This window comes from Zootoca vivipara, chromosome Z, assembly GCF_963506605.1.
Source record: "Zootoca vivipara chromosome Z, rZooViv1.1, whole genome shotgun sequence".
Taxonomy (NCBI): domain Eukaryota; kingdom Metazoa; phylum Chordata; class Lepidosauria; order Squamata; family Lacertidae; genus Zootoca; species Zootoca vivipara.
The window spans coordinates 3,383,210-3,408,197 of NC_083294.1; the positions used below are offsets into that span (position 1 = coordinate 3,383,210).

Sequence of the window (24,988 nt, forward strand, 5' to 3'; positions counted from 1 at the left end):
ATCTCCGCCTCTGAGATGGTGATGCGCGCCCGGGAGACCGTCTACCACTTGAACTGCTTCACCTGCTCAACGTGCGCCAAAATGTTGACCACGGGCGACCACTTCGGCATGAAGGACAATGTGGTCTATTGCCGACTGCATTTCGAGGCGCTGCTTCAGGGCGAGTACCAGCTCCACTTCAGCCATGGCGAGGGCGCCGCAGGCAAAGGCCCATCTGCGACTCTCGGCCTGCCTTACTACAATGGCGTGGGTACCGTGCAGAAGGGGCGGCCAAGGAAGAGGAAGAGCCCCGGGCCGGGTGCTGACTTGGCTGCCTACAACGCAGGTAAAGGGGGCGGTCGGAGCTGGGGGTATTGGGGGGTTATTAGAATGCATAGCTGGGGGTATTGCGGGTATTAGAATGCATACAAATGCATACGGGGGCAAACCACCGTATTTTGTTACCGTTTCCCACCGTTATCCCGAATTGATTATATCCTGTCAATATCCCACAAAGCTCCTGGCAGCGGCCATGTCCCGGCTCCTGGCTATCTGCGCATGTCTGGGCATGGGCAGAAGCGATTTCTGGTGCCCAGACAGGGGCGTACCCAGGATCAAAACTAGGAGGGGGCAAGCCATCTTCGTTCAGGGGCGGAGCCAAGGCATGGGAGGGGAGGAGCCATGAAGTGGGAATGTGGGCGGGGCAATGGAGCCCAGGTGAAACTGACTCTGGGGAGAAGTTTCATCGTGGGCGCCGCCGCGGGGGAGAGCGCGCATGTGCGGCGGTTTCTGTTCCTGAATGCCTCGGGCGTGCGGAGCCGCGGCAGGGCTGGGGAGGAGATAAGCTTGGCGAGGTGGAGCATGGCTGGATGGAGGAGGAAGCAGCGGGAGCAACGGCAGCAGCAGCGAGAGCCGTGCGCGCTGGGCCCGCGGAGGTGATCCGTGCGCCCGGGATTTCAAGGTCATCCTGGCCAAAGAGCTGAGCCCAAGGGAGAGGAGCAGCTTGGCCAAGGCTGCTGCTCACAACTCGGGCTGCTGCCTTGCAGGATTCAGCCGGGGAGGGAGGGGTGGGGCAGCTACTTAGCAGGGAGCTGGCAGGACTCGCTGGGGCGCCCCCTAGAGGCCAGATGCCCTGGTAACCCCAAAGGAAAGGACGGCTCTGCAACACATCTCCAGCTCAGCTGCAGCGCCGCCGAGAGCTCTTCAAGGGCTTCGTCAACTCCATGGCCACTGTGAAGCAGGACGATTTAATTTTTTTTCTTCTATTGGGGGGCAACTGCCCCCCCTGCCCCTCGCTGGGTACACCCATTTGCCCAGACATGCAGACACGGGCAGCCTGGCACCGGAAGTCGCTTCTACGCATGTCCGGACATGCGTAGAAGCGACTTCTGGTGCCGCTCTGCCCATGTCTGAGCACCAGAAATCAGGCGGCGCTGGCACTGGGAGTCGCTTCTACGCATGTCTGGACATGCATAGAAGTGGTTTCCAGTGGTGTGCCGCCGCGTAAAGTGAAGCGGTTTCCGGTGCCGCGCTGCTGCCGCGTAGAAACAGCTTCTGGTGGTGTGCCATCGCGTAGAAGCAACTTCTGGTTTCGTCGTCGCCCGATTTCTGGAGCCCAGACATGCAGACACAGGCAGCCTGGCACCGGAAGTCATGTCTATGCATCTCTGGAGAAGCGACATCCAGTGCCGCGCCACCATGTAGAAGCAGCTTCCGGTGCTGCGCCACCGCTGATCCTGGATTTTTCAATCCGGGAGTTGGAGGGTAAGATTTGAATGTGCATGCTTGGAGGGGGGAAATCGGGGCGCCTTGGAGCCTCTCGGGTTGTGTTATGGAGGGGGTTGAGTGGGGCGCTCTGCCGGGTGCGCGGTTGGTGCCATAGCTGTCAGTTTTTCCCTTTTTAAAAGGGAAATTCCCTTAAAAGGGGTCAGCAAACCGGGGGGGGGCGGTCCACTGTACCTCAGACCTTGTGGGGGGCCGGCCTATTTTTTGGAGGGGAGGGAAGAACAGATTCCTATGCCCTCACAGATAACCCAGAGATGTATTTTATTATAATAATAATAATAATAATAATAATAATAATAATAATAATAATAATATTTATACCCCGCCCATCTGGCTGGGTATGCCCAGCCACTCTGGGCGGCTTCCAACAGAAAAATAAAATAAAATATTCGATTCAATGGAGTGAGAAGCCCAGGCTCCCTAAAATAATAATAATAATAATAATAATAATAATAATAATAATAATAATAATAATATATTTATACCTCGCCCATCTGGCTGGGTTTCCCCAGCCACTCTGGGCGGCTTCCAACAGAAAAATGAAATAATCGATTAAAGATTAAAAGCCTCCCTGAACAGGGCTGCCTTCAGATGTCTTCTAAAAATCTGGTAGCCCTCTGCCTGGATCCCTGCAACTTGGCTCCTCGCAGTGAGGGAACCGCCAGAAGGCCCTCGGTACTGTACCTCAGTGTCCGGGCAGAGGGATGGGGGTGGAGACGCTCCTTCAGGTATACTGGACCGAGGCCATTTAGGGCTTTCAAGGTCAGCACCAGCACTTTGAACTGTGCTTGGAAACATACTGGGAGCCAATGCAGGTCCTTCAGGACCGGTGTTATGTGTTAAGCGGTGTTATTTATTTTAAATTAAAGGACACCTTCTACTCATGTCAAAACACCAGGCATGCCCCACCAGTAATCCAGAGATGGATTCTAAATAAAAGGACACATTTGACTCAAAGGTTTGCAGATGACAACAAATTGGGAGGGGTGGCTAATACCCCAGAGGACAGGATCACACTTCAAAATGACCTTCACAGATTAGACAACTGGGCCAAAGCAAACAAGATGAATTCTAACAGGGAGAAATATAAAGTACTCCACTTGGGGGGGGGGGGATGAAAGGCACAAATACAGGATGGGAGACACCTGGCTTGAGAGCAGTACATGTGAAAAGGATCTAGAAGTCTTGGTAGACCACCAACTTGACATGAGTCAACAGTGTGATGCAGCAGCTAAAAAAGCCAATGCAATTCTTCGCTGCATCAATAGGGGTATAGCATCTAGATCTTGGGAAGTAAAAGTACCCCTTTATTCTGCTCTGGTCAGACCTCACCTGGAGTACTGTGTCCAGTTCTTGGCACCACAGTTCAGGATGGATACTGACAAGCTGGAATGTTTCCAGAAGAGGGCAACCAAAATGGAAGTGGAAATTATGCCTTATGAGGAACGGCTTAGGGAGCTGGGTATGTTTAGGCTCGGGAAGAGAAGGTTAAGGGGTGATATGATAGCCATGTTCAAATATAGAAAAGGATGTCATATAGAGGAGGGAGAAAGGTTGTTTTCTGCTGCTCCAGAGAAGCGGACACGGAGCAATGGATTCAAACTACAAGAAAGAAGATTCCACCTCAACATTAGGAAGAACTTCCTGACAGTAAGAGCTGTTTGGCAGTGGAATTTGCTGCCAGGAGTGTGGTGGAGTCTCCTTCTTTGGAGGTCTTTAAGCGGAGGCTTGACAGGCATATGTCAAGAATGCTTTGATGATGTTTCCTGCTTGGCAGGGGGTTGGACTGGATGGCCCTTGTGGTCTCTTCCAACTCTAGGATTCTATGATTCTAGGTAAAAACATGCTGATTCCCGGACCCTCCGCAGGCCGGATTGAGAAGGCAATTGGGCAGTGGCCGGATGAAGCCCACTTGCGCCCAACGGGGAAGGGCGCGCGCGCGGGGGCACCCCACCCGAAACCGGAGGCGCTGCCGGAAATGGTTCAGCAGGGAAGAGGCGCGACTTCGGAGTAGTGGCAAAAAAAGCAGCTGCGGGGAGCCACTTCGGATCGGCAGAGTAAAAGGCACGATGCCAAAGGATGGGGCTCAGAATGCTGGGTACTTTATGCTTTTTGGGGGGCGTGTTGTAAAGGAGAGGGGGCGGCTTATGGTGCGCTGGTGCGGCAAAATAAGCTTTACGCACGCGCTGAGCTATTTGAACCGCCGGGGACTTTTCTTGTAGCTGGTAGAGCAAATATGAGAGGTGTGGGGAGGGGGGAGCAGATTGAAAACTCCTAAAATGAATTTCTGGCATCCCTGGGGAAGAAAGGTTCCTCCCCTTCCTCCCCTACAAACGGGACCCCGAGGTGTGCGTACTTTCCGCACTCTTTGAACCGGGGATTTCCTCCGCGCCGGAAAATCTATAGGATCTGGTGAAGCAAATATGAGAGGGGTGGGAACTCCTAAAATGACTTGCTGGCATCCCTGGGGATTGAAGAAAGTTTCGCTCCTCTTCCTCGCCTACAAACAGGACCCCGAGATCTACGTAGTTTCCGCACTATTTGAACCGGGGCGGCTGAACATCTCTTGTATCTGGTAGAGCAAATATGCGAGGGGTCGGGAACTCCTAAAATGACTTGCTGGCATCCATGAGGATTGAAGAAAGGTTCCCTCCTCTTCCAAGTTCCTCCCCTACAAACGGGACCCCGAGATCCGCGTAGTTTCCGCGCTATTTGAACCGGAGCGGCTGAATGTCTCTTGTATCTGGGAGAGCAAAGATGAGAGGTGTGGGGAACTCCTAAAATGACTTGCTGGCCTGCCTGGGGAAGACGGGTTCGCTCCTCTTCCTCCCCTACAAACGGGACCCCGGGATCCGCGTAGTTTCCGCGCTATTTGAACCTGGGACGTTTCTCCGCGCCTGGAAACCTCTTGTATCTGGTAGAGCAAATATGAGAGGTGTGGGGAGGGGGGAGCCGGGTGGAAACTCCTAAAATGAGTCTCTGGCCTCCCTGGGGAAGAAAGGTTTGCTCCTCTTCCTCCCCTACAAACGGGACCCCCAGATATGCGTATTTTCCGCGCTATTTGAACCGGGGCGTCTGAACATCTCTTGTATCTGGTGGAGCAAATATGAGAGGTGTGGGGAACTCCTAAAATGACTTCCTGGCACCCCCGGGGATTAAAGAAATGTTCGCTCCCCTTCCAAGTTCCTCCCCTACAAACGGGACCCCGAGATCCGCGTAGTTTCCGCGCTCTTTGAACCTGGGACGTTTCTCCGCGCCAGAAAATCTCTTACATTTGGTAGAGCAAATATGAGTGGTGTGGGGAACTCCTAAAATGACTTGCTGGCATCCCTGGGGATTGAATAAAGGTTCGCTCCCCTTCCAAGTTCCTCCCCTACAAACGGGACCCCCAGATCCGCGCAGTTTCCGCGCAGTTTCCTCAAAGGCGCTTCCTTCCTTTTCCAGCCGCCTCTCAACTTCGAAAGGGTTTTTCGAGCTCCTTTTAAGCGACGGGAGCAGAAATAACGCGGAGATTTGCTTGCTGGAGCAAGGCAGAACTGCGATCCGAAGCATTGCTCCGTTTAAACTGCAGCAGAGAGAGTTTAGAAAGCTATTTCGTTTTGGTTTCAAAACTCCTTCTACAGGGGAAAGTCGGAAAATTAAAATAGCGTCAAAAGCGCCTTGATTTCAGTCTGGCATGGAACAGTTTAACCTATAATGTTAAACTGCCTATCACTATGGCTTACAGGTAAAACTCGGAAAATCAGAATATTGTCGAAAAGTGCCTTTTTTTTAGTAACGCACCTTAAAAGGTGAAACCAATCTATGAGATAGATGCATGACACGCAAAGCAAGCTATGTCCAGCCTTGATTTGTTGTCATTGTAATTATTTGTCATTAGGTGGGTCAATTATAAATGGAATGTCATTAATGATGACAGCAACGTGGGGCAGGGCCAGCTAGTGTAATTCATGAAATGTCATAGCGATGTTTATTGTTTTTGCATTATTGTAACGATTTCTTTTATCCATGCAAGATACAGGTGAAACTCGGAAAATCAGAATATCGTCGAAAAGCGCCTTGATTTCAGTAAGGCAGGCATCCCCAAACTTCAGCCCTCCAGATGTTTTGGACTACAATTCCCATCATACCTGACCACTGGTCCTGTTAGCTAGGGATCATGGGAGGTGCAGGCCAAAACATCTGGAGGGCCGCAGTTTGAGGATGCCTGCAGTAAGGCAACTTCTTTTTTTTATTTTCATTTTCATTTGGACAAACGCTCTCTTTTGGAAATTCCACCGGAATCAAACAGATCGTTACAATCATACGAAAATCAACGAAAATCAACATCACCATGACATTTCTCTTTAACTGGGAAGGGATATGCCTCCTACAGGGAGTTCTACAGGTGAAACTGGGAAAATTAGAATATCATCGAAAAGTGCATTGATTTCAGGAATGCAACTTCTTATTTTTTATTTTCCTTTTCATTTTGACAAATGCTTTCTTTTGGAAATTCCACAGTAAGAAAGCAAAGTTACAATAATACAAAAATCAACAAAACCAAACATCACTGTGATATTTCATTAATTACACTCGCTGGCCCTGCCATGCGTTGCTGTGGCTCATCATTAATTCCATTCCATTTATAATTGACCCACCAGAGTTGGACACAACTAAATGACTAAACAAGAACAACAACAACAGCAAATCAAGGCTTGGCATATCTTGCTTTCCATGTCACGCATCTATCTCATATATTGGTTTTGCCTTTTAAGTTGCGTTAACCGAAATCAATGCACTTTTCGGCGATATTCTAATTGTCTGAGTTTCACCTGTACTAGTTTTTGATTTACTATTAGCAGTGAGCTGTATTCTAGCAAACCATATTACAAAGACCTGTACAGGTGAAACTCGGAAAATTAGAATATTGTCGAAAAGTGCATTTATTTCAGTAACGCAACTTAAAAGGTGCAACCAATATATGAGATAGATGCATGACATGCAAAGCAAGATATGACAAGCCTTGATTTGCTGCAATTGTCCTTACTTGCTGTTAGGCGGCTGAATTATAAATGGAATGTCATTAATGAAATGTCATAGAGGCGCTAATTTTTTGTTTATTTTTGTATTATTGTCACTATTTCTTTGATTCCTGGGGAATTTCCAAAAGAAAGCATTTGACAAAATGTAATGGAAAATAAAAAACAAGACGTTGCATTACTGAAATCAATAATAATAATAATAATAATAATAATAATAATACCCTGCCCTTCCCAGTCAAGACCGGGCTCAGGGCGGCTAACAAGAATATCAAAGCAAGCATAAAAGAAACAATTCCATTATAATGCACATTAAATATAATGTTAAAATTCAATTTTAAAATTAGGAATCTACAAGTCCAACGTCCTTTAAATATCTATAGGATAAAGCCTTAGGGGAGGGTAATAATAATAATAATAATAATAATATATTATTATTATTATTTATACCCCACCCATCTGGCTGAGTCTCCCCAGCCACTCTGGGCGGCTCCCAATTGAATATTAAAACAATTAAAACAATGCACTTTTCGACAATATTCCAATTTTCCGAGTTTCGCCTGCACGTTTCTCATTGGTAGGAGCTTCCGTGTGCATGCACACCCGTGAGCACGAAAACTCATACAAATGAAAAACTTACAGTGGTACCTCAACTTACGAATTTAATGCGTTCTGAACGCACATTCGTAAGTCGAAAAAATTCGTAAGTCGGATCCCATAGGAATGCATTGGGAGAAAAAATTCGTAAGTCGAGGTACCACTGTAGTTGGTCTCTAAGGTGCTACTGGAAGGAATTTTCTTTTTCTTTTTTTATTTTGTTTCGACTACACCTGTAACTAGAACAGTATTTTAACAAGGAATTTTAACAAGGAGAAATGTAAAGTACTCCACTTGGGCAAAAAAAAATGAAAGAATGGGGGACACCTGGCTTGAGAGCAGTACATGTGAAAAGGATCTAGGAGTTTTGGTAGACCACCAACTTGACATGAGTCAACAGTGTGATGCAGCAGCTCAAAAAGCCAATGCAATTCTTGGCTGCATCAATAGGAGTATAGCATCTAGATCAAGGGAAGTAATAGTACCACTGTATTCCGCTCTGGTCAGACCTCACCTGGAGTACTGTGTCCAGTTCTGGGCACCACAGTTCAAGAAGGAGACTGAGAAGCTGTAACATGTCCAGAAGAGGGCAACCAAAATGGTCAAAGGCCTGGAAACGATGCCTTATGAGGAACGGCTTAGGTTATGTTTAGCCTGGAGAAAGGAAGGTTAAGGGGTGAAATGATAGCCATGTTCAAAGATATCAAAGGATGTCATATAGAGGAGGGTGAAGGGTTGTTTTCTGATGCTCCATAGAAGCGGACACAGAACAATGGAACATATTTCTTTAATATGATAAGGAAACTGTGATGGATTTTTAATGTGTTTACCCTTACGTAACAAGTGAGGGAGAAGCCCAGTGAAGAATTATACAGTGGGACCTCGGTTTAAGTACACAATTGGTTCTGGAAAGTAATGGAAAGTGGATTAATCTGTTCCAGGCGGGTCCATGGAGTACTTAAATTGAAAGTACTCAAACCGAAGCATACTTAAACTGAGGTATGACTGTATTTAGGTATTGATGAACCGTAGGTATTTTATACTTCTTTAATACAATAATGTATCTGTGATGGATTTTTAATGCGTTTACCCTTAGGTAACAAGTGAGGGAGAAGCCCAGTGAATAATTATAAGACAGGGGTTTGTTGGAGAGTGAGGGGGGGCTTGTGGACTGGGGGGGTCCAGATGTTGTGGAACTACAACTTCCATGATCCCTCGCTGACAGGGCCAGTGGTCAGGGATCATGGGAGTTGTAGTTCCAAAACATCTCGAGCAGGCATACGCAATCTTGGATCTCCAGATACTTTGTAACTACAACTCCCATGATCCCTAGCTGACAGGGCCAGTGGTCAGGGATCATGAGAGTTGTAGTTTCAAAGCATATGGAGAGCCAAGATTGCGTATGCCTGGTCTAGATGTTTTGGAACTATAACTCCCATGATCCCTGACCACTGGTCCGGTTTCCTATAATTCAGGCCCCTGGTAGCGCCTGACCATTTGCGGTGAGGATCCGTGCCCACCTTCGGGATGTAGAGACCAGTGGGAAGTGGACCCCCCTGCCCTTACCTTCAAAATAATTATATACGGCTTAATTCTAAGCGGTTCACAAGAAACTTTAAGAATATCAAGAAAACCTGGTTGTAACAAGTCATTTATATAACCAGGATTAAATGAAGGAGAGATTTCAATGTGTCAGGATCTGCATGTCTGGGTAAAGGGACCATTGACCATGAGGTCCAGTCGTGACTGACTCTGGGGTTGCGGCGCTCGTCTCGCGTTATTGGCCGAGGGAGCCGGCGTACAGCTTCAGGGTCATTTGGCCAGCATGACAAAGTCGCTCCTGGCGAACCAGAGCAGTGCACAGAAACACTGTTTACCTTCCCGCCGGAGCGGGACCTATTCATATACTTGCACTTTGACGTGCTTTCAAACTGCTCAGTTGGCAGGATTGCTCATCGATTGGGTTCACCTTTTAAGTTGCATTCCTGAAATAAAGGCACTTTTGGACAATATTCCAATTTTCCGAGTTTCACCTGTATGTGTGGGTCGGAGCTGTGCCAATTCCAGCACATCCGGTTTGAACGGTTACTTCTCTCGTAACAGGAACTCTGAAGGTTGCAATATACAGACAGAGGATGAGCTGTACAAATTGCAGCCGTCAGAGCACCTGTAATCCTCTGTCTGTATATTTTCTACAATTGTATCCAATTTGTTGATGAAGCCAGAGATGGCGAAACGGGGATCGTTCATAGAATCATAGAATCAGAGTTGGAAGAGACCCCAAGGGCCATCCAGTCCAACCCCCTGCAAAGCAGGAAACACCATCAAATCATTCTTGACATATGCCTGTCAAGCCTCTGCTTAAAGACCTCCAAAGAAGGAGACTCCACCACACTCCTTGGTAGCAAATTCCACTGCCGAACAGCTCTTACTGTCAGGAAGTTCTTCTAATGTTGAGGTGGAATCTTCTTTCTTGTAGCTTGAATCCATTGCTCCGTGTCCGCTTCTCTGGAGCAGCAGAAAAAACCTTTCTCCCTCCTCTATATGACATCCTTTGATATATTGGAACATGGCTATCATATCACCCCTTAACCTTCTCTTCTCCAGGCTAAACGTACCCAGCTTCCTAAGCCGTTCCTCATAAGGCATCGTTTCCAGGCCTTTGACCATTTTTGTTGCCCTCTTCTGGACACGTTCCAGCTTGTCAGTATCCTTCTTGAACTGTGGTGCCCAGAACTGGACACAGTACTCCAGGTGATGTCTGACCAGAGCAGAATACAGTGGTACTATTACTTCCCTAGATCTAGATGCTATACTCCTATTGATGCAGCCCAGAATTGCATTGGCTTTTTGAGCTGCTGCACCACACTGCTGACTCATGTCAAGTTTGTGCTCTACCAGGACTCCTAGATCCTTTTCACATGCTCTGCTCTCAAGCCAGGTGTCTCCCATCCTGTATTCGTGCCTTTGATTCCCCCTCCCCCAGTGGAGTACTTTACATTTCTCCTTGTTAAAGTTCATCTTGTTAGCTTTGGCTCAGTTCTCTAATCTGTGAAGGTCATTTTGAAGTGTGATCCTGTCCTCTGGGTTATTAGCCACCCCTCCCAATTTGGTGTCACCTGCAATCCAATTTGGTTCAACCAATCCAATTTGGTTCAATCCGGATATACTTGTCCTTCCCCCTTTTTATTACTTCATGGAATTGTTACTTCTCTCGTTTGGACTGATATTGAACTCCATGTAATATCAACAGTCTACGATTCGTTACCTCATGGAATTGCCATATCCTATGTTTGGATGGTACTGGACACTATGAAACTTACATGTACTATGGACTTTTGCGATTGGCTGTACCATTGTCTACGCATTGATTTATTTTGGGACTAATATCCAATATATATGGTTTGGACTTTAAAAAACTTTATAGGACCTTTCTATTATAGAACTATAGAATCATAGAATCATAGAGTTGGAAGAGACTCCAAGGGCCATCCAGTCCAACCCCCTGCCAAGCAGGAAACACCATCAAAGCATTCTTGACATATGGCTGACAGTAACGCGCGGCCAGGTCAGCTAGTTGAATTATAGAATCATAGAGTTTCATAGAGCTGTTCGGCAGTGGAATTTTCTGCCAAGGAGTGTGGTGGAGTCTCCTTCTTTGGAGGTCTTTAAGCGGAGGCATGACAGCCATCAGTCAGGAATGCTTTGATGGTGTTTCCTGCTTGACAGGGGGTTGGACTGGATGGCCCTTGTGGTCTCTTCCAACTCTAGGATTCTATGATTCTATCCTGCTCTGTTCTGACCTCACCTGGAGTACTGTGTCCAGTTCTGGAAACCACAGTTCAAGAAGGATACTGACAAGCTGGAACATGTCCAAAAGAGGGCAACGAAAATGGTTAAAGGCCTGGAAATGATGCCTTATGAGGAACGGTAAGAGCTGTTCAACAGTGGAACTTGCTGCCAAGGAGTGTGGTGGAGTCTCCCTCTTTGGAGGTCTTTAAGCAGAGGCTTGACAGCCATATGCCAATAATGCTTTGATGGTGTTTCCTGCTTGGCAGGGGGTGGGACTGGATGGCCCTTGAGGTCTCTTCCAACTTTATGATTCTATGATTCTACTAGCCGACCCAGCCACGCGTTGCTGTCAGCCATATGTCAATAATGCTTTGACGTTGTTTCCTGCTTGGCGGGGGGTTGGACTGGATGGCCCTAGTGGTCTCTTCCAACTCTATGATTCTATGATTCTATGTATGACTGAGATTACCGCAGATCTGTTGCAGTGTTTAACTTTTCGGGACTCCTGGTATCATCAGCAGATTTTAAGCAGGAGAAATAATTTGCATTTGATATAAGGTTGTGTGTTGCTTTGGATCCTTGTTGGAAGGACACAGGATCTGTGATGACGGAGAATTCGAAAAGCAGATGTGTTTCGACAACTGGATCAATAATTCACATTCTCATCCTCTCTCATTCTGATTCACCCGCCTTTTTTCTTAGTCATTTCATGGAGTGGTTAAAGAATTGTCAAGGGAGAAAATACAATCAAGCTTCCTGAGAACCCCTCTTGTTTCAACATTCCTGAAAAAGAGAGTTTATGGGGAATTGATAAGCACTTTTTGTTGTTGTTGTTGTTAATGACAGAATATCCGAACAACCAGATGCATTTCTAATTTTCCTTTGAGCGTTTGCTATTTTTTAAATAGGAGCTTTTTGTGCTCGTTACACCTTTGGAAGGTGTAGATGCAAAAAAACAAAAAACAAAAAAACACTCCTTTTAATATGCCTGCATAATTTGCTTACTGCGCAAATTGCAGCTCCATTTGTTAATTATTGTAAAGTTCCATTGCCTCTTTGTGGAAGCTTCATTAGCGAATTTTTGTAGCCATAAGAGGAAGTCTTGATCTAAATGGTTTCTAGTAGAAGAAACAGCAGATTCCTTCAAGGGAGGTTGATTTTTTTTTTTTAAGGGAGTGCAAATGGGGATAGTTTCATGCAGCTTCTGTTTGTTCTTTGGTATACAGGTGAAACTCGGAAAATTAGAATAATACACAGGAATGTGTGTGTGTGTGTGTGTGTGTGTGTGTGTGTGTGTGAGTTATTGATTTAATTTAATATGGAATGCGTAAGAGGTATAACAGGCTTAGATCAATTATTAAGAGCAGTGATATAAGAACAATAGGAAGTTAATTTTACAGATGAAACTCAGAAAATTAGAATATCATCGAAAAGTGCATTGATTTCAGTAATGCAACTTCAAAAGTGAAACCAATCTATGAGATAGATGCAAAGAAAGATACGTCGCGCCTTGGTTTGTTGTTAGGGTCAATTATAAATGGAATGGCATTAATGGCGAGCCACAGCAACGCGTGCCAGGGCCAGCTAGTGTAATTAATCAAACATAATAGCGATGTTTATTTTTGTTTATTTTGGTGTGATTGTAATAATAATAATAATATTTGAATTATGGTGCTGGAGGAGACTCTTGAGAGTCCCATGGACTGCAAGAAGATCAAACCTCTCCATTCTTAAGGAAATCAGCCCTGAGTGCTCCCTGGAAGGACAGATTGTGAAGCTGAGGCTCCAATACTTTGGCCACCTCATGAGAAGAGAAGAATCCTTGGAAAAGACCCTGATGTTGGGAAAGATTGAGGGCACTAGGAGAAGGGGACGACAGAGGACAAGATGGTTGGACAGTGTTCTCGAAGCTACGAACATGAGTTTGACCAAACTGCGGGAGGCAGTGCAAGACAGGAGTGCCTGGCGTGCTATGGTCCATGGGGTCACGAAGAGTCGGACACGACTAAACGACTAAACAACAACAACAACAAACAACAACAATAATAATATATTATTTATACCCCACCCATCTGGCCGGGCCTCCCCAGCCACTCTAGGTGGCTTCCAACAGAAATATAATTATAAATGGAATGGAATTAATGATGAGCCACAGCAATACGTGGCAGGGCCAGCTAGTGTAATTAATCAAACGTAATAGCGATGTTTATGTTGGTATGGTTGTAATAATAATAATAATAATAATAATAATAATAATAATAATTTTTATTTATACCCTACCCATCTGGCTGGGCCTCCCCAGCCACTCTGGGCGGCTTCCAACAGAAATATAATTATAAATGGAATGGAATTAATGGTGAGCCACAGCAACGCGTGGCGGGGCCAGCTGGTGTAATTCATGAAATGTAATATGGATGTTTAATTTTCTTTATTTTTGTATGATTGCAAGTGTTTGTTTTCTTTCGGCGGAATTTCCAAAAGAAAGCATTTGTCGAGCAGGATTTCTTTCTGTGACAGAAGCTAATGGAAGAAATTGGAAAAGTTAGGAAAAGAGGATGCCGAATAGAAAGGTGGATGGTGATGGGGGGAAAGGTCTTTGGGGTTTAAAATATGTCGGGAAGGTGATGGAGAGGACAGAGCAATGGGTGGAGTGGGTAAGAGTGGGAGTGGGGTAAAAGTTGCTAATTTGTGATATCATTGGATTGATAAATTTGGTCTGAATCTGGATTGTTATAAGGAGCTTGCCGAAACCTCTGGAGATACTGACTCCAAGGGAGTCGGGGCTGAAATAGATTTAAATGTGTTAAATTTGAATAAGAAGTTGAAATTGATTGTATGGATATTTTTGGGTATGAAATATTGGCTTTGGATAAAAATAAAAGTAACGGGGATTCGTTGTTAGACTAGGGGGTTTGTAATGATTAGGACTGATAAATGTTTAAATGATTATTATTGATAAATGTTTAAGATATAGATTTAAGAAATAGTGAGAAGTGTTTAAGATGAATGAAAATTGCATGATTTAGTTATAATAATGAACTCAATGAGGGGGATGTGAGGAGGTCCATAAAGTTAAGAAACAATATTAACATGTTATATATTTTTCTTTTTTTCTATTTATTTATGCTCTTTTTGGCACATTTTTGTATGTTGTTTTAAAATGAATAAAAATTATTTGAAAAAAATAAAAAATAACATATGTCGGAAAGGGAGTGGGGTGAGGAAGGAATCTTGATGTTAGAGGTATAGGTGAATCTGGATAGAAATTGGACTGATGTATGGAACTTTCCAAACTGATTGGGAGACTTGGTGACTGGAGGGAGAAGTTGGTGGCAGAAGATTGGAAAGAATTAATAATTATGAGAAGTGTAATATAAATATTTTTAATGATGGTTATCTTTAGAGGAGACAGGAGGTGGTAGGGAATGGAAGAGAAGGTTAATTTTGTTGAAATTAATTGAATGTCATTATTAAAGGATTTGAATGTATAATGAAGCAAAGGTATATAAAAGGATACAGGTGGAACTCGGAAAATTAGGATATCGTTGAAAAGTGCCTTTATTTCAGTAATGCAACTTAAAAGGTGAAAGCAATATATGAGATAGATGCGTGACAGGCAAAGCAAGATATGTCTAGCCTTGATTTGTTGTAATTGTAATTATTTGTCGTTAGGCGGGTCAATTATAAATGGAATGGAATTAATGATGAGCCACAGCAAGGCGTGGCAGGGCAGCTAGTGTAATGAATGAAATGTAATAGCGATGTTTATTTTTGTATGATTGTAACTATTTGTTTTATTCCTGTGGAATTTTGAAAAGAAAGCATTTGTCAAAATTAAAGGAAAAATAAAAAAATTAATAAGTTGCATTACTGAAATCAATGCACTTTTCAACGATGTTCCAATTTTCCAAGTTTCACCTGTAAATAGTAAATAATGTAATTTAATTATGATTTTTTTTAAAAAAAAGTTAATGATAAAAGTAAGGAAATTTGGAAAAGATGAAAATAGGGTAAAGTTTCGAATAATATGTTAAAGATGGGTTTAAATAATGAATTAAAGGTATGATGTATGAAAATCACCAAAGATGAATTTAAATGGAAATCAGATGGGGGGGGGATTCAAGAAAGCCTAGTAAATTATGTTTAGAAAGTTAGAAGACGAAAGTAAGATGAATTGGTTTGTTTGTTTTTTGTTAGTTTCTTCTTTTTTATTTTTTCTGTGTTTTATCTTCTTTTTGTGTATTTTTGTATTTTGCATATCTTTATTTATTTGTTTATTCATTTATTACAATAACTGAGAAACATTTAACACAGCAAATTTACATACAAACATACGAACAAACAAACAAACATACAAAAAAAACTTACAAAGACACAAACCATACAATACCAATGTTCACATCCTCGAACTTGATTCTTGACATTTTATAACTTATTACTTCAACGTCTATAAAAGAGAGAAAAATTGTATGCAATCATACCTCCGTTTCAGTACGCTTCGGTCTGAGTAGAATCGTAGAATCACAGAATCATGAAATCCTAGAGTTGGAAGAGACCACAAGGGCCATCCAGTCCAACCCCCTGCCAAGCAGAAAACACCATCAAACCATTCTTCCTAATGTTTAGGTGGAAACTTCTTGCCCAGCACATACAGAAAATCGCAGCTGAGGAAGGAAGCTAGTAGAATCATAAAATCACAGAGTTGGAAGAGACCAAAAGGGCCATCCAGTCCAACCCCCTGCCAAGCAGGAAACACCATCAAAGCATTCCTGACAGATGGCTGTCAAGCCTCTGCTTAAAGACCTCCAAAGAAGGAGACTCCACCACACTCCTTGGCAGCAAATTCCACTGTCGAACAGCTCTTACTGTCAGGAAGTTCTTCCTAATGTTTAGCTGGAATCTTCTTTCTTGTAGTTTGAATCCATTGCTCAGTGTCCGCTTCTCTGGAGCAGCAGAAAACAACTTTTCTCCCTCCTCTATATGACATCCTTTGATATATTTGAACATGGCTATCATATCCACCCTTAACCTTCTCTTCTCCAGGCTAAACATACCCAGCTCCCTAAGCCGTTCCTCATAAGGCATCGTTTCCAGGCCTTTGACCATTTTGGTTGCCCTCTTCTGGACACGTTCCAGCTTGTCAGTCTCCTTCTTGAACTGTGGTGCCCAGAACTGGAGGTCTGACCAGAGCAGAATACAGTGGTACTATTACTTCCCTTGATCTAGACGCTATACCCCTATTGATGCAGCAAAGAATTGCATTGGCTTTTTGAGCTGCTGCATCACACTGCTGACTCATGTCAAGTTTGTGGTCTACCAGGACTCCTAGATCCTTTTCACATGTACTGCTCTCAAGCCAGGTGTCTCCCATCATGTATTTATGCCTTTCATTTTTTTTGCCCAAGTTTAGTACTTTACATTTCTCCTTGTTAAAATTCATCTTGTTTGCTTTGGTCCAGTTGTTTAATCTATTAAGGACATTTTGAAGTGTGATTCTGTCCTCTGGGGTATTAGCCACCCCTCCTAATTTGGTGTCATCTGCAAACTTGCTCAGGATGCCCTCAAACCCATCATCCAAGTCATTGATAAAGATGTTGAAGAAGACTGGGCCCAAGACAGAGCCCCGTGGCACCCCACTAGTCACCACTCTCCAGGATGAAGTTTGAATCCCTGTGGGTTCGGTCAGTCAGCCAGTTAAAAATCCACTGAATGGTAGCATTGTCTAGTCCGCATTTTTCCAGCTTCTTTACAAGAATATCATGGGACACCTTGTCAAAGGCCTTGCTGAAATCAAGATAGGCTATATCCACAGCATTCCCTTCATCTACCAGGGTTGTAATTCTGTCAAAAAATGAGATCAGATTAGTCTGACATGACTTATTTTTCAGAAACCCATGCTGACTTTTAGTGATCACAGCGTTTCTTTCTAGGTGCTCACAGACCGTTTGCTTAATGATCTGCTCTAGAATCTTTCCTGGTATTGATGTCAGGCTGACTGGGCGGTAATTGTTTGGGTCCTCTCTTTCCCCCTTTTTGAAAATAGGGACAACATTTGCCCTCCTCCAGTCTGCTGGAACTTCGCCTGTTCTCCAGGAAATCTCAAAGATTATTGCTAGTGGTTCTGAAATCACCTCTGCCAGTTCTTTTAATACTCTTGGATGTAGTTCATCTGGCCCTGGAGACTTGAATACATCTAAACTAGCCAAGTACTCTTTTACTACCTCCTTACTTATTCTGGGCTGTGTTTCCCCTGCTGAATGATCGGCTCCATATTCTTCAGGTCGGGCATTGTTTTCTTTTTTGGAGAAGACTGAGGCAAAGAAGGCATTGAGGAGTTCTGCCCTTTCTCTGTCCCCTGTTCGCATTTCACCATCTTCTCCCCTAAGTGACCCCACTGTTTCCTTGTTCTTCCTTTTGCTACGGACATACCCATAAAAGCCCTTTTTGTTGCTTTTAACCTCTCTAGCGAGCCTGAGTTCATTCTGTGCTTTAGCTTTTCTGACTTTGTCTCTACACGTGCTGGCTATTTGTTTGAATTCCTCTCTGGTGATTTCCCCCTTTTTCCATTTTTGGTACATATCCCTTTTAAATCTTAACTCAGTTAAAAGTTCTTTAGATAGCCACCCTGGCTTCTTTAGGCACCTTCCATGTTTCCGTCTCATTGGTATTGCCTGAAGTTGTGCTTTTAATATCTCCCTTTAACAAACTCCCAACCATCATGAACTCCCTTCCCTTTTAGTATTACTGTCCATGGGATTTCACCCAGTGTTTCTCTAAGTTTTCTGAAGTCGGCTTTCTTAAAGTCTAGGATTTGAGTCTTAGTATTCTTGGTTGCTCCTTTCCGCTGTATAATAAACTCCAGAAGAGCATGGTCACTCCCACCTAATGATCCTGCCACTTCTACCCCACTAACCAGGTCATCACTATTGGTTAGGACCAGATCTAAAATGGCTGATCCTCTGGTTGCTTCTCCCACTTTCTGGACAATGAAATTGTCTGCAAGGCCAGTGAGGAATCTGTTCGACCTTATGCTCTTGGCTGAGTTTGACATCCAACAAATATCAGGATAGTTGACATCCCCCATTACTACTGTCTCACTTCCTTTTGAATGGCCATCAGTTCCAGGAAGGTATCATCTGTGTCCTCAGTTTGGCTAACAGATTGAGGCTGAATCCTGACAAGACAGAAGGACTGTTTGTGGGGGACAGGGGGTGGGCGGGTGTGGGGGACTCCCTGGTCCTGAATGGGGTAACTGTGCCCCTGAAGGACCAGGTGCGCAGCCTGGGAGACATTTTGGACTCACAGGTCCATTCTGCGCAGGTCCATTCTGTGTCCAGGGCAGCTCCGTCTGGGACACAGGATGAGACCCTACCTGCCCGCGGACTGTCTCACCAGAGTGGTGCATGCTCTAGTTATCTCCCGCTTGGACTACTGCAATGCGCTCCACGTGGTGCTTCCTTTGAAGGTGACCCGGAAACTGCAATTAATCCAGAATGCGGCAGCCAGACTGGTGACTGGGAGCGGCCGCCGAGACCACATAACACCGGTCTTGAAAGACCTACATTGGCTCTCAGTACCTTTCCGAGCACAATTGAAAGTGTTGGTGCTGGCCTTGAAAGCCCTAAATGGCCTCGGTCCTATATACCTGAAGGAGCATCTCCACCCCCATTGTTCAGCCCGGACACTGAGATCCAGCGCCAAGGGCCTTCTGGTGGTTCCCTCGCTGCGAGAAGCAAAGCTACAGGGAACCAGGCAGAGGGCCTTCTTGGTACTGGCGCCCGTCCTGTGGAATGCCCTCCCATCGGAGGTCAAGGAGATAAACAACTACCTGACATTTAGAAAACACCCAAAGGCAGCCCTATTCAGGGAAGCTTTTAATCTGTGATATTTTAATGTATTTTGGTATTTGTTGGAAGCCGCCCAGAGTGGCAGGGGAAACCCAGCCAGATGGGCGGGGTATAAATAAATAAATAATAATAATAATAATAATAATAATAATAATAATAATAATAATTGCTCCCGGAGAATTACAGATGTCTAAAATTGTGGCCTAACTTTGCAGCCGCCCCTTATCTAACATCACTAACGAAGCCTATAGATGGGCCTAGTCTAGAGCCCGTTTTGAGGCAATGCCCTCAACTGTCCTGTACGGCAAATTTATGCGGGTACCAATCTGTGAGCGCCTTTGTCCTTGCATGTCCAATAAGGTAGAATCTGCCACTCACATCCTTTTATTCCGTGAATTTTATAGTGAAGAACCAGCTCGACTTATTTTACCCCTTTTATCCAAATTTATACCCTTACAATATTACAGTGGTAAAGGTAAAGGGACCCCTGACCATTAGGTCCAGTCGTGACCGACTCTGGGGTTGCGGCGCTCATTTCGCGTTATTGGCCGAGGGAGCCGGCGTACTGCTTCCGGGTCATGTGGCCAGCATGACAAAGCCGCTTCTGGCAAACCAGAGCAGCGCACGGAAATGGTGTTTACCTTCCCGCCGGAGCGGTCCCTATTTATCTACTTGCACTTTGACGTGCTTTGGAACTGCTAGGTTGGCAGGAGCAGGGACCGAGCAACGGGAGCTCACCCCGTGGCAGGGATTCGAACCACCGACCTTCTGATCGGCAAGCCCAATTGGTTCCCGTTCTGTTCTACGGAGGCGTCGTAAACGGAGGCGTTCGCTCCCCGAAGGCACGCTTTTACGCGTGTGAGAAGAGCACTGCACAGGAGAAGCGATTTGCGCCCCCGACGCCGCGGAACCCGGGTGTAAACACTTCCGGGTCCGCCGCATTCGTAAACAGAGACGTTCATAAACAGAGGGAGTTGAAAACTGAGGTTCCACTGTAAGTGAAATACAGGAGGGGTGGAAAGGGCGTGGTAATATTTGCCCCGGACTTCATGGGCGTACCCAGCAAGGGGCGGGGGGCAGCTGCCTCCCTAGAAAAAATACTGCATTTTACATACCATAACACGCAATTTTCCCCTCCAAAAACTGCAGGGGAAAAGTCGCTGCGGGTTATGGAAATCGGGTTGTTTCCGCCCCCTCTGTGGCTGCAGCCAGCGACAGGAATGTGGGGGGAGGGAGGAGCAGGCTGAGCTGGGGGTAGTGGACGGGAGCTCCATCCTTCCTTTCCCCCTCTTTCATTCTTCCTTCCCCCCCCTCTCTCCCCCTTCCTTCCTTCCTTCCTTCCTTCCTTCCTTCCTTCCCTCCCCCCTCTTTCTTTCTTCCTTTCTCTCTCTCTATCCCTCCCTCCCTTCTTTCTCTCTCACCCCTTTCCTCCCTCCCTCCCTCCCTCCCTCCCTCCCTCCCTCCCTCCCTCCCTCCCTTCTCTCTCTCCCCTCCCTCCCTCCCTCCCTCCTTCCCTCTCTCTTTCCTTCTCTTCCCCGGGGTATGCCCCTGCTGGTGCCTTCGCTTCTTCAGGAGCTATGATCATTCGCTTTCTCCCTTGTTTCCTCCCAGCATTGAGCTGCAACGAGAATGACGGGGACCCCCTGGAGCGAGACCAGCAGTACCCCAGCAACCAGAAAACCAAGCGCATGAGGACGTCGTTCAAGCACCACCAATTGCGGACAATGAAGTCTTATTTTGCTATTAACCACAATCCCGATGCCAAGGACTTGAAACAGCTGGCTCAGAAAACAGGCTTGACGAAGAGGGTTCTGCAGGTAAGAGAGGATGTGTAGGGGGGGGGGGTCTTCCGTGTCACCTGGCGGTGCGGAGGAGCTTTGAATCTGTAAAGAAGCTGGTAAAATGTGGGCTAGGCAATGCTCCCATTCAGTGGATTTGTAACTGGCTTACTGACTGAACCCAAAGGGTGCTCATCCATGGCTCCTCTTCATCCTGGAGAGAAGTGACTAGTGGGGTGCCACAGGGTTCTGTCTTGGGCCCAGTCTTGTTCAACATCTTTATCAATGACTTGGATGATGGGCTTGAGGGCATCCTGAGCAAGTTTGCAGATGACACCAAACTGGGAGGGGTGGCTAATACCCCAGAGGACAGGATCACACTTCCAAATGACCTTAATAGATTAGACAACTGGGCCAAAGCAAACAAGATGAATTTGAACAGGGAGAAATGTAAAGTACTCCACTTGGGCAAAATAAAAAATGAAAGGCACAAATACAGGATAGGTGACACGTGGCTTGAGAGCAGTACATGTGAAAAGGATCTAAGAGTGAAAAGGATCTAGGAGTAGACCACAAACTTGACATGAGTCAGCAGTGTGATGCAGCAGCTCAAAAAGCCAATGCAATTCTTGGCTGCATCAATAGGAGTATAGCATCTAGATCAAGGGAAGTAATAGTACCACTGTATTCTGCTCTTGTCAGACCTCACCTGGAGTACTGTGTCCAGTTCTGGGCACCACAGTTCAAGGAAGATACTGACAAGCTGGAACATGTCCAGACGAGGGCAACCAAAATGGTCAAAGGCCTGGAAACGATGCCTTATGAGGAACGGCTTAGGGAGCTGGGTATGTTTGGCCTGGAGAAGAGAAGGTTAAGGGGTGATATGATAGCCATGTTCAAAGATATCAAAGGATGTCATATAGAGGAGGGAGAAGGGTTGTTTTCTGCTGCTCCAGAGAAGCGGACACGGAGCAATGGATTCAAACTACAAGAAAGAAGATTCCACCTCAACATTAGGAAGAACTTCCTGACAGTAAGAGCTGTTCGACAGTGGAATTTGCTGCCAAGGGGTGTGGTGGAGTCTCCTTCTTTGGAGGTCTTTAAGCAGAGGCTTGACAGCCATATTAGGGCGTGTCATTTAAGGACGATTTTTTTTTTAATTTGCTCAATGAGGGGTTCTAAAAATACGTTATTGCACATGAGGAATCCAAATCTGCAATTATTTTTAAGATTGGTTGATGTTTAGCTTGGTAAATTGAGATCTGTTTGAAATACACTTTAAAAAAGCCGAAAACTCGCATTTTGAAGCGAAGTTAAAGTTTTTAATCATTTTATACAAGCGAAAATATAAAGAAATTTTGTTTCCAGCTGTAACAACATATCATTACTTTATCTTAGGCATCCCCAAACTGCGGCCCTCCAGATGTTTTGCCTACAACTCCCATGATCCCTAGCTAACAGGACCAATGATCAGGGATGATGGGGATTGTAGTCCAAAACATCTGGAGGGCTGAAGTTTGGGGCTGCCTGCTTTATCTTATAACGTCCTATTATAGTAAAAAAAGAATAATAAATTAACAACTTCAAGGGCTGGTGTCACATGATCATGTATCTGCTGAGGGCCCACATCTGAGTAGGAGAGCCACTGGCAGAAGCCCCCTGGACCATGCTCTTCAAAAGAAGTGTACACTGTTAAAATTTGATTCCTGTAGAATCTAAAGGCCTGCTCTTGATCCTCACAAAGATGGTGTCAGACTTAGAGAAACCATATTCCATGCAGGTCAAGACTTCTGTTCATTTAATGGTTCTGAAGCAGGATAATATATAGTATTTCCATCCTTCCATCACTGTGATAGAAGTGTTACCATAATGCTTCTTATCCATGCTACTATTGAAGGAACTAAAATCTTGTCTTTCTTAAAATGTGGCAATCCTTATCTTAAGATTGGGTGCCTGCCCAACAGCCTGAATCCTACACTATCAGAATGCTGTTTTTGCACCCCCAATTTATCCAATAAGGAAAGACTGTCACTCGACTGAACTTTGGTAGCTCTACCTTACAGTGTATTTTTAACACCTCCAAGTAGTTTATCCAGTCCTCTGCATAGACTTCCTTATCGTGTTTATCATCATAGCTTTTCTCCTTCATGGGAATAAAATAAAATTCTGTTTGCAAAGGGTGGGACTGAGCAACAAAAGGACAGAATTCTCTGCTGAATATAGTATATATATATATATATATATATATATATATATATATATATATAGTATAATAAAATGATGTTGGTGGGTGAGGATTCCAGCTCCTTTGTTGACCACACAATTGTTCTGGTACCAGAGATGCTCTGTAACATATTCAAGCAAGACCCCAGCCCCCAGTCTCCAATGCAACACAGAAGACAATTGCTAGGGCTGGTTAGATGTCTACATGCCACCCCATTCTGTCTATCAAGAAATCTACTTGTCAGAGCATTTCGGCTTTGAAACCCCAACGACCTCAGTGGGTGGACTGGTGGTAGAAAGCAAAAAAGATATCACCTACTGTTGTATAATATTAATATTAATAGTACAGATAACTACAATACATATATAAGAGAACTACAATACAGTGGTACCCCACAAGACGAATGCCTCATGCAACGAAAAACTCTCAAGCTGAAAGCGTTTTGTGTTGCGCGAGGCGACTCGCAAGACAAAGTTTCCTATGACCGCGCTTCACAAGAAAAATGCATTAACTAAATGGGTAGACCGGGTAAACCAGGAAAATTTTAAACCATGCTTTGCAAGATGAGTTTTTTGCTCTATGAAGCGACTTGCAGAACAAATTAATTTCATCTTGCAAGGTACCACTGTATCTTGTAATCAATTTTAGGCACTTATCAACATCTGTTTTCATCAAAATTGGGAAATAACCTATATGTTTATAAATGACAGGAAAATTTAACAAATGTTAAAAAGTAGGAACTTTTCACATAGAGATTTACCAAGCAAGACCTCAACATTTACAAGGAACCAAAATATATTTCAAATTACCTCATCATACCACAACTTTTTAACACCCCTCAAATCAGGATTTTTAAAGATGAAAAATTCAACACGCCCTAAGCCATATATCAAGAGAGAGAGAAGGAAGGAAGGAAGGAAGGAAGGAAGGAAGGAAGGAAGGAAGGAAGGAAGGAAGGAAGGAAGGAAAGGGGTGAGAGAGAGAGAAGGGGCTTTGAATGAAAACCATCCACTGATAGTCCCTCCCCTCTCTCTCTCTCCCTCTCTCCCTTTGCCCCCCACCCCACCCTCCCCTTGACTGCTTGTAGGTCTGGTTCCAAAACGCACGTGCGAAATTCCGGCGGAACCTCTTACGCCAAGAGAACACGGGGGTGGACAAGACGTCGGACTCAACCCTCCAAGCCGGCACGCCTTCGGGCCCCGCCTCCGAAATCTCCAACACCTCCATGAGCCCGTCTAGCACGCCTACCACTTTAACGGACTTGACAAACCCCAGTATCCCATCTGTCACTTCGGTCTTGACCTCAGAGGTCCACGAATCTCGGAGCCCTTCACAGACGACGCTCACAAATCTGTTCTGATGACTCCCTTTCTCCCTTCCTCCCTTCCTTCCTTCCGTCCTTCTTCTTTTTTTCCTTTGAGAAAGAAATTACGGTCCTCTTAGTCGAGTCCCAAGCACATTTCTCCTAGAGACTTTGTCACAGTGGGGTTAGCCGCAGTGTAGGGCAGGGGTGACCGTCTCCCAAGGGACTCGTTACAGGTAGGTAGCCGTGTTGGTCCAACGTAGTCGAAACGAAATAAAAAAATTCCTTCCAGCGGTGCCGTAGAGACCAACTCAGTTTGTCACTGGTATGAGCTTTCGTGTGCATGCACACGTCTTCAGATACAGTGGTACCTCGACTTACAAATGCCTCGACTTCCGCAGGTTTCGACTTCCAAAATCCGCTAACCCGGAAGTATTTTTGCCACGCGCGATCGCGAAATGGACACTTCAACATCCGAAGGTTTCGACTTATGAAAGTGCGCCGCGGAACGGATTGCCTTTGTAAGTCGAGGTACCACTGTACAGGGAAACCATAGAAGAGTTTGGATTTGATATCCCGCTTTATCACTCCCCAAAGGAGTCTCAAAGGGGCTCACATTCTCCTTTCCTGTCCCCCGCCACAACAAACACTCTGTGAGGCGA

At 45.0% G+C, this 24,988-nt stretch overlaps 1 protein-coding gene across 1 annotated transcript; it reads left to right on the forward strand.

Annotated features, from left to right (window-relative positions):
* LOC118084240 (LIM/homeobox protein Lhx2) lies at nt 1–24,540 on the forward strand. Its single transcript, XM_060270296.1, has 3 exons — nt 1–337; nt 20,633–20,838; nt 24,111–24,540. The coding sequence occupies exons 1-3, from the start codon at nt 16–18 to the stop codon at nt 24,381–24,383; spliced, it is 801 nt and encodes a 266-aa protein (XP_060126279.1). The 5' UTR covers nt 1–15; the 3' UTR covers nt 24,384–24,540.
* Nucleotides 24,541–24,988: the final 448 nt, after the last annotated feature.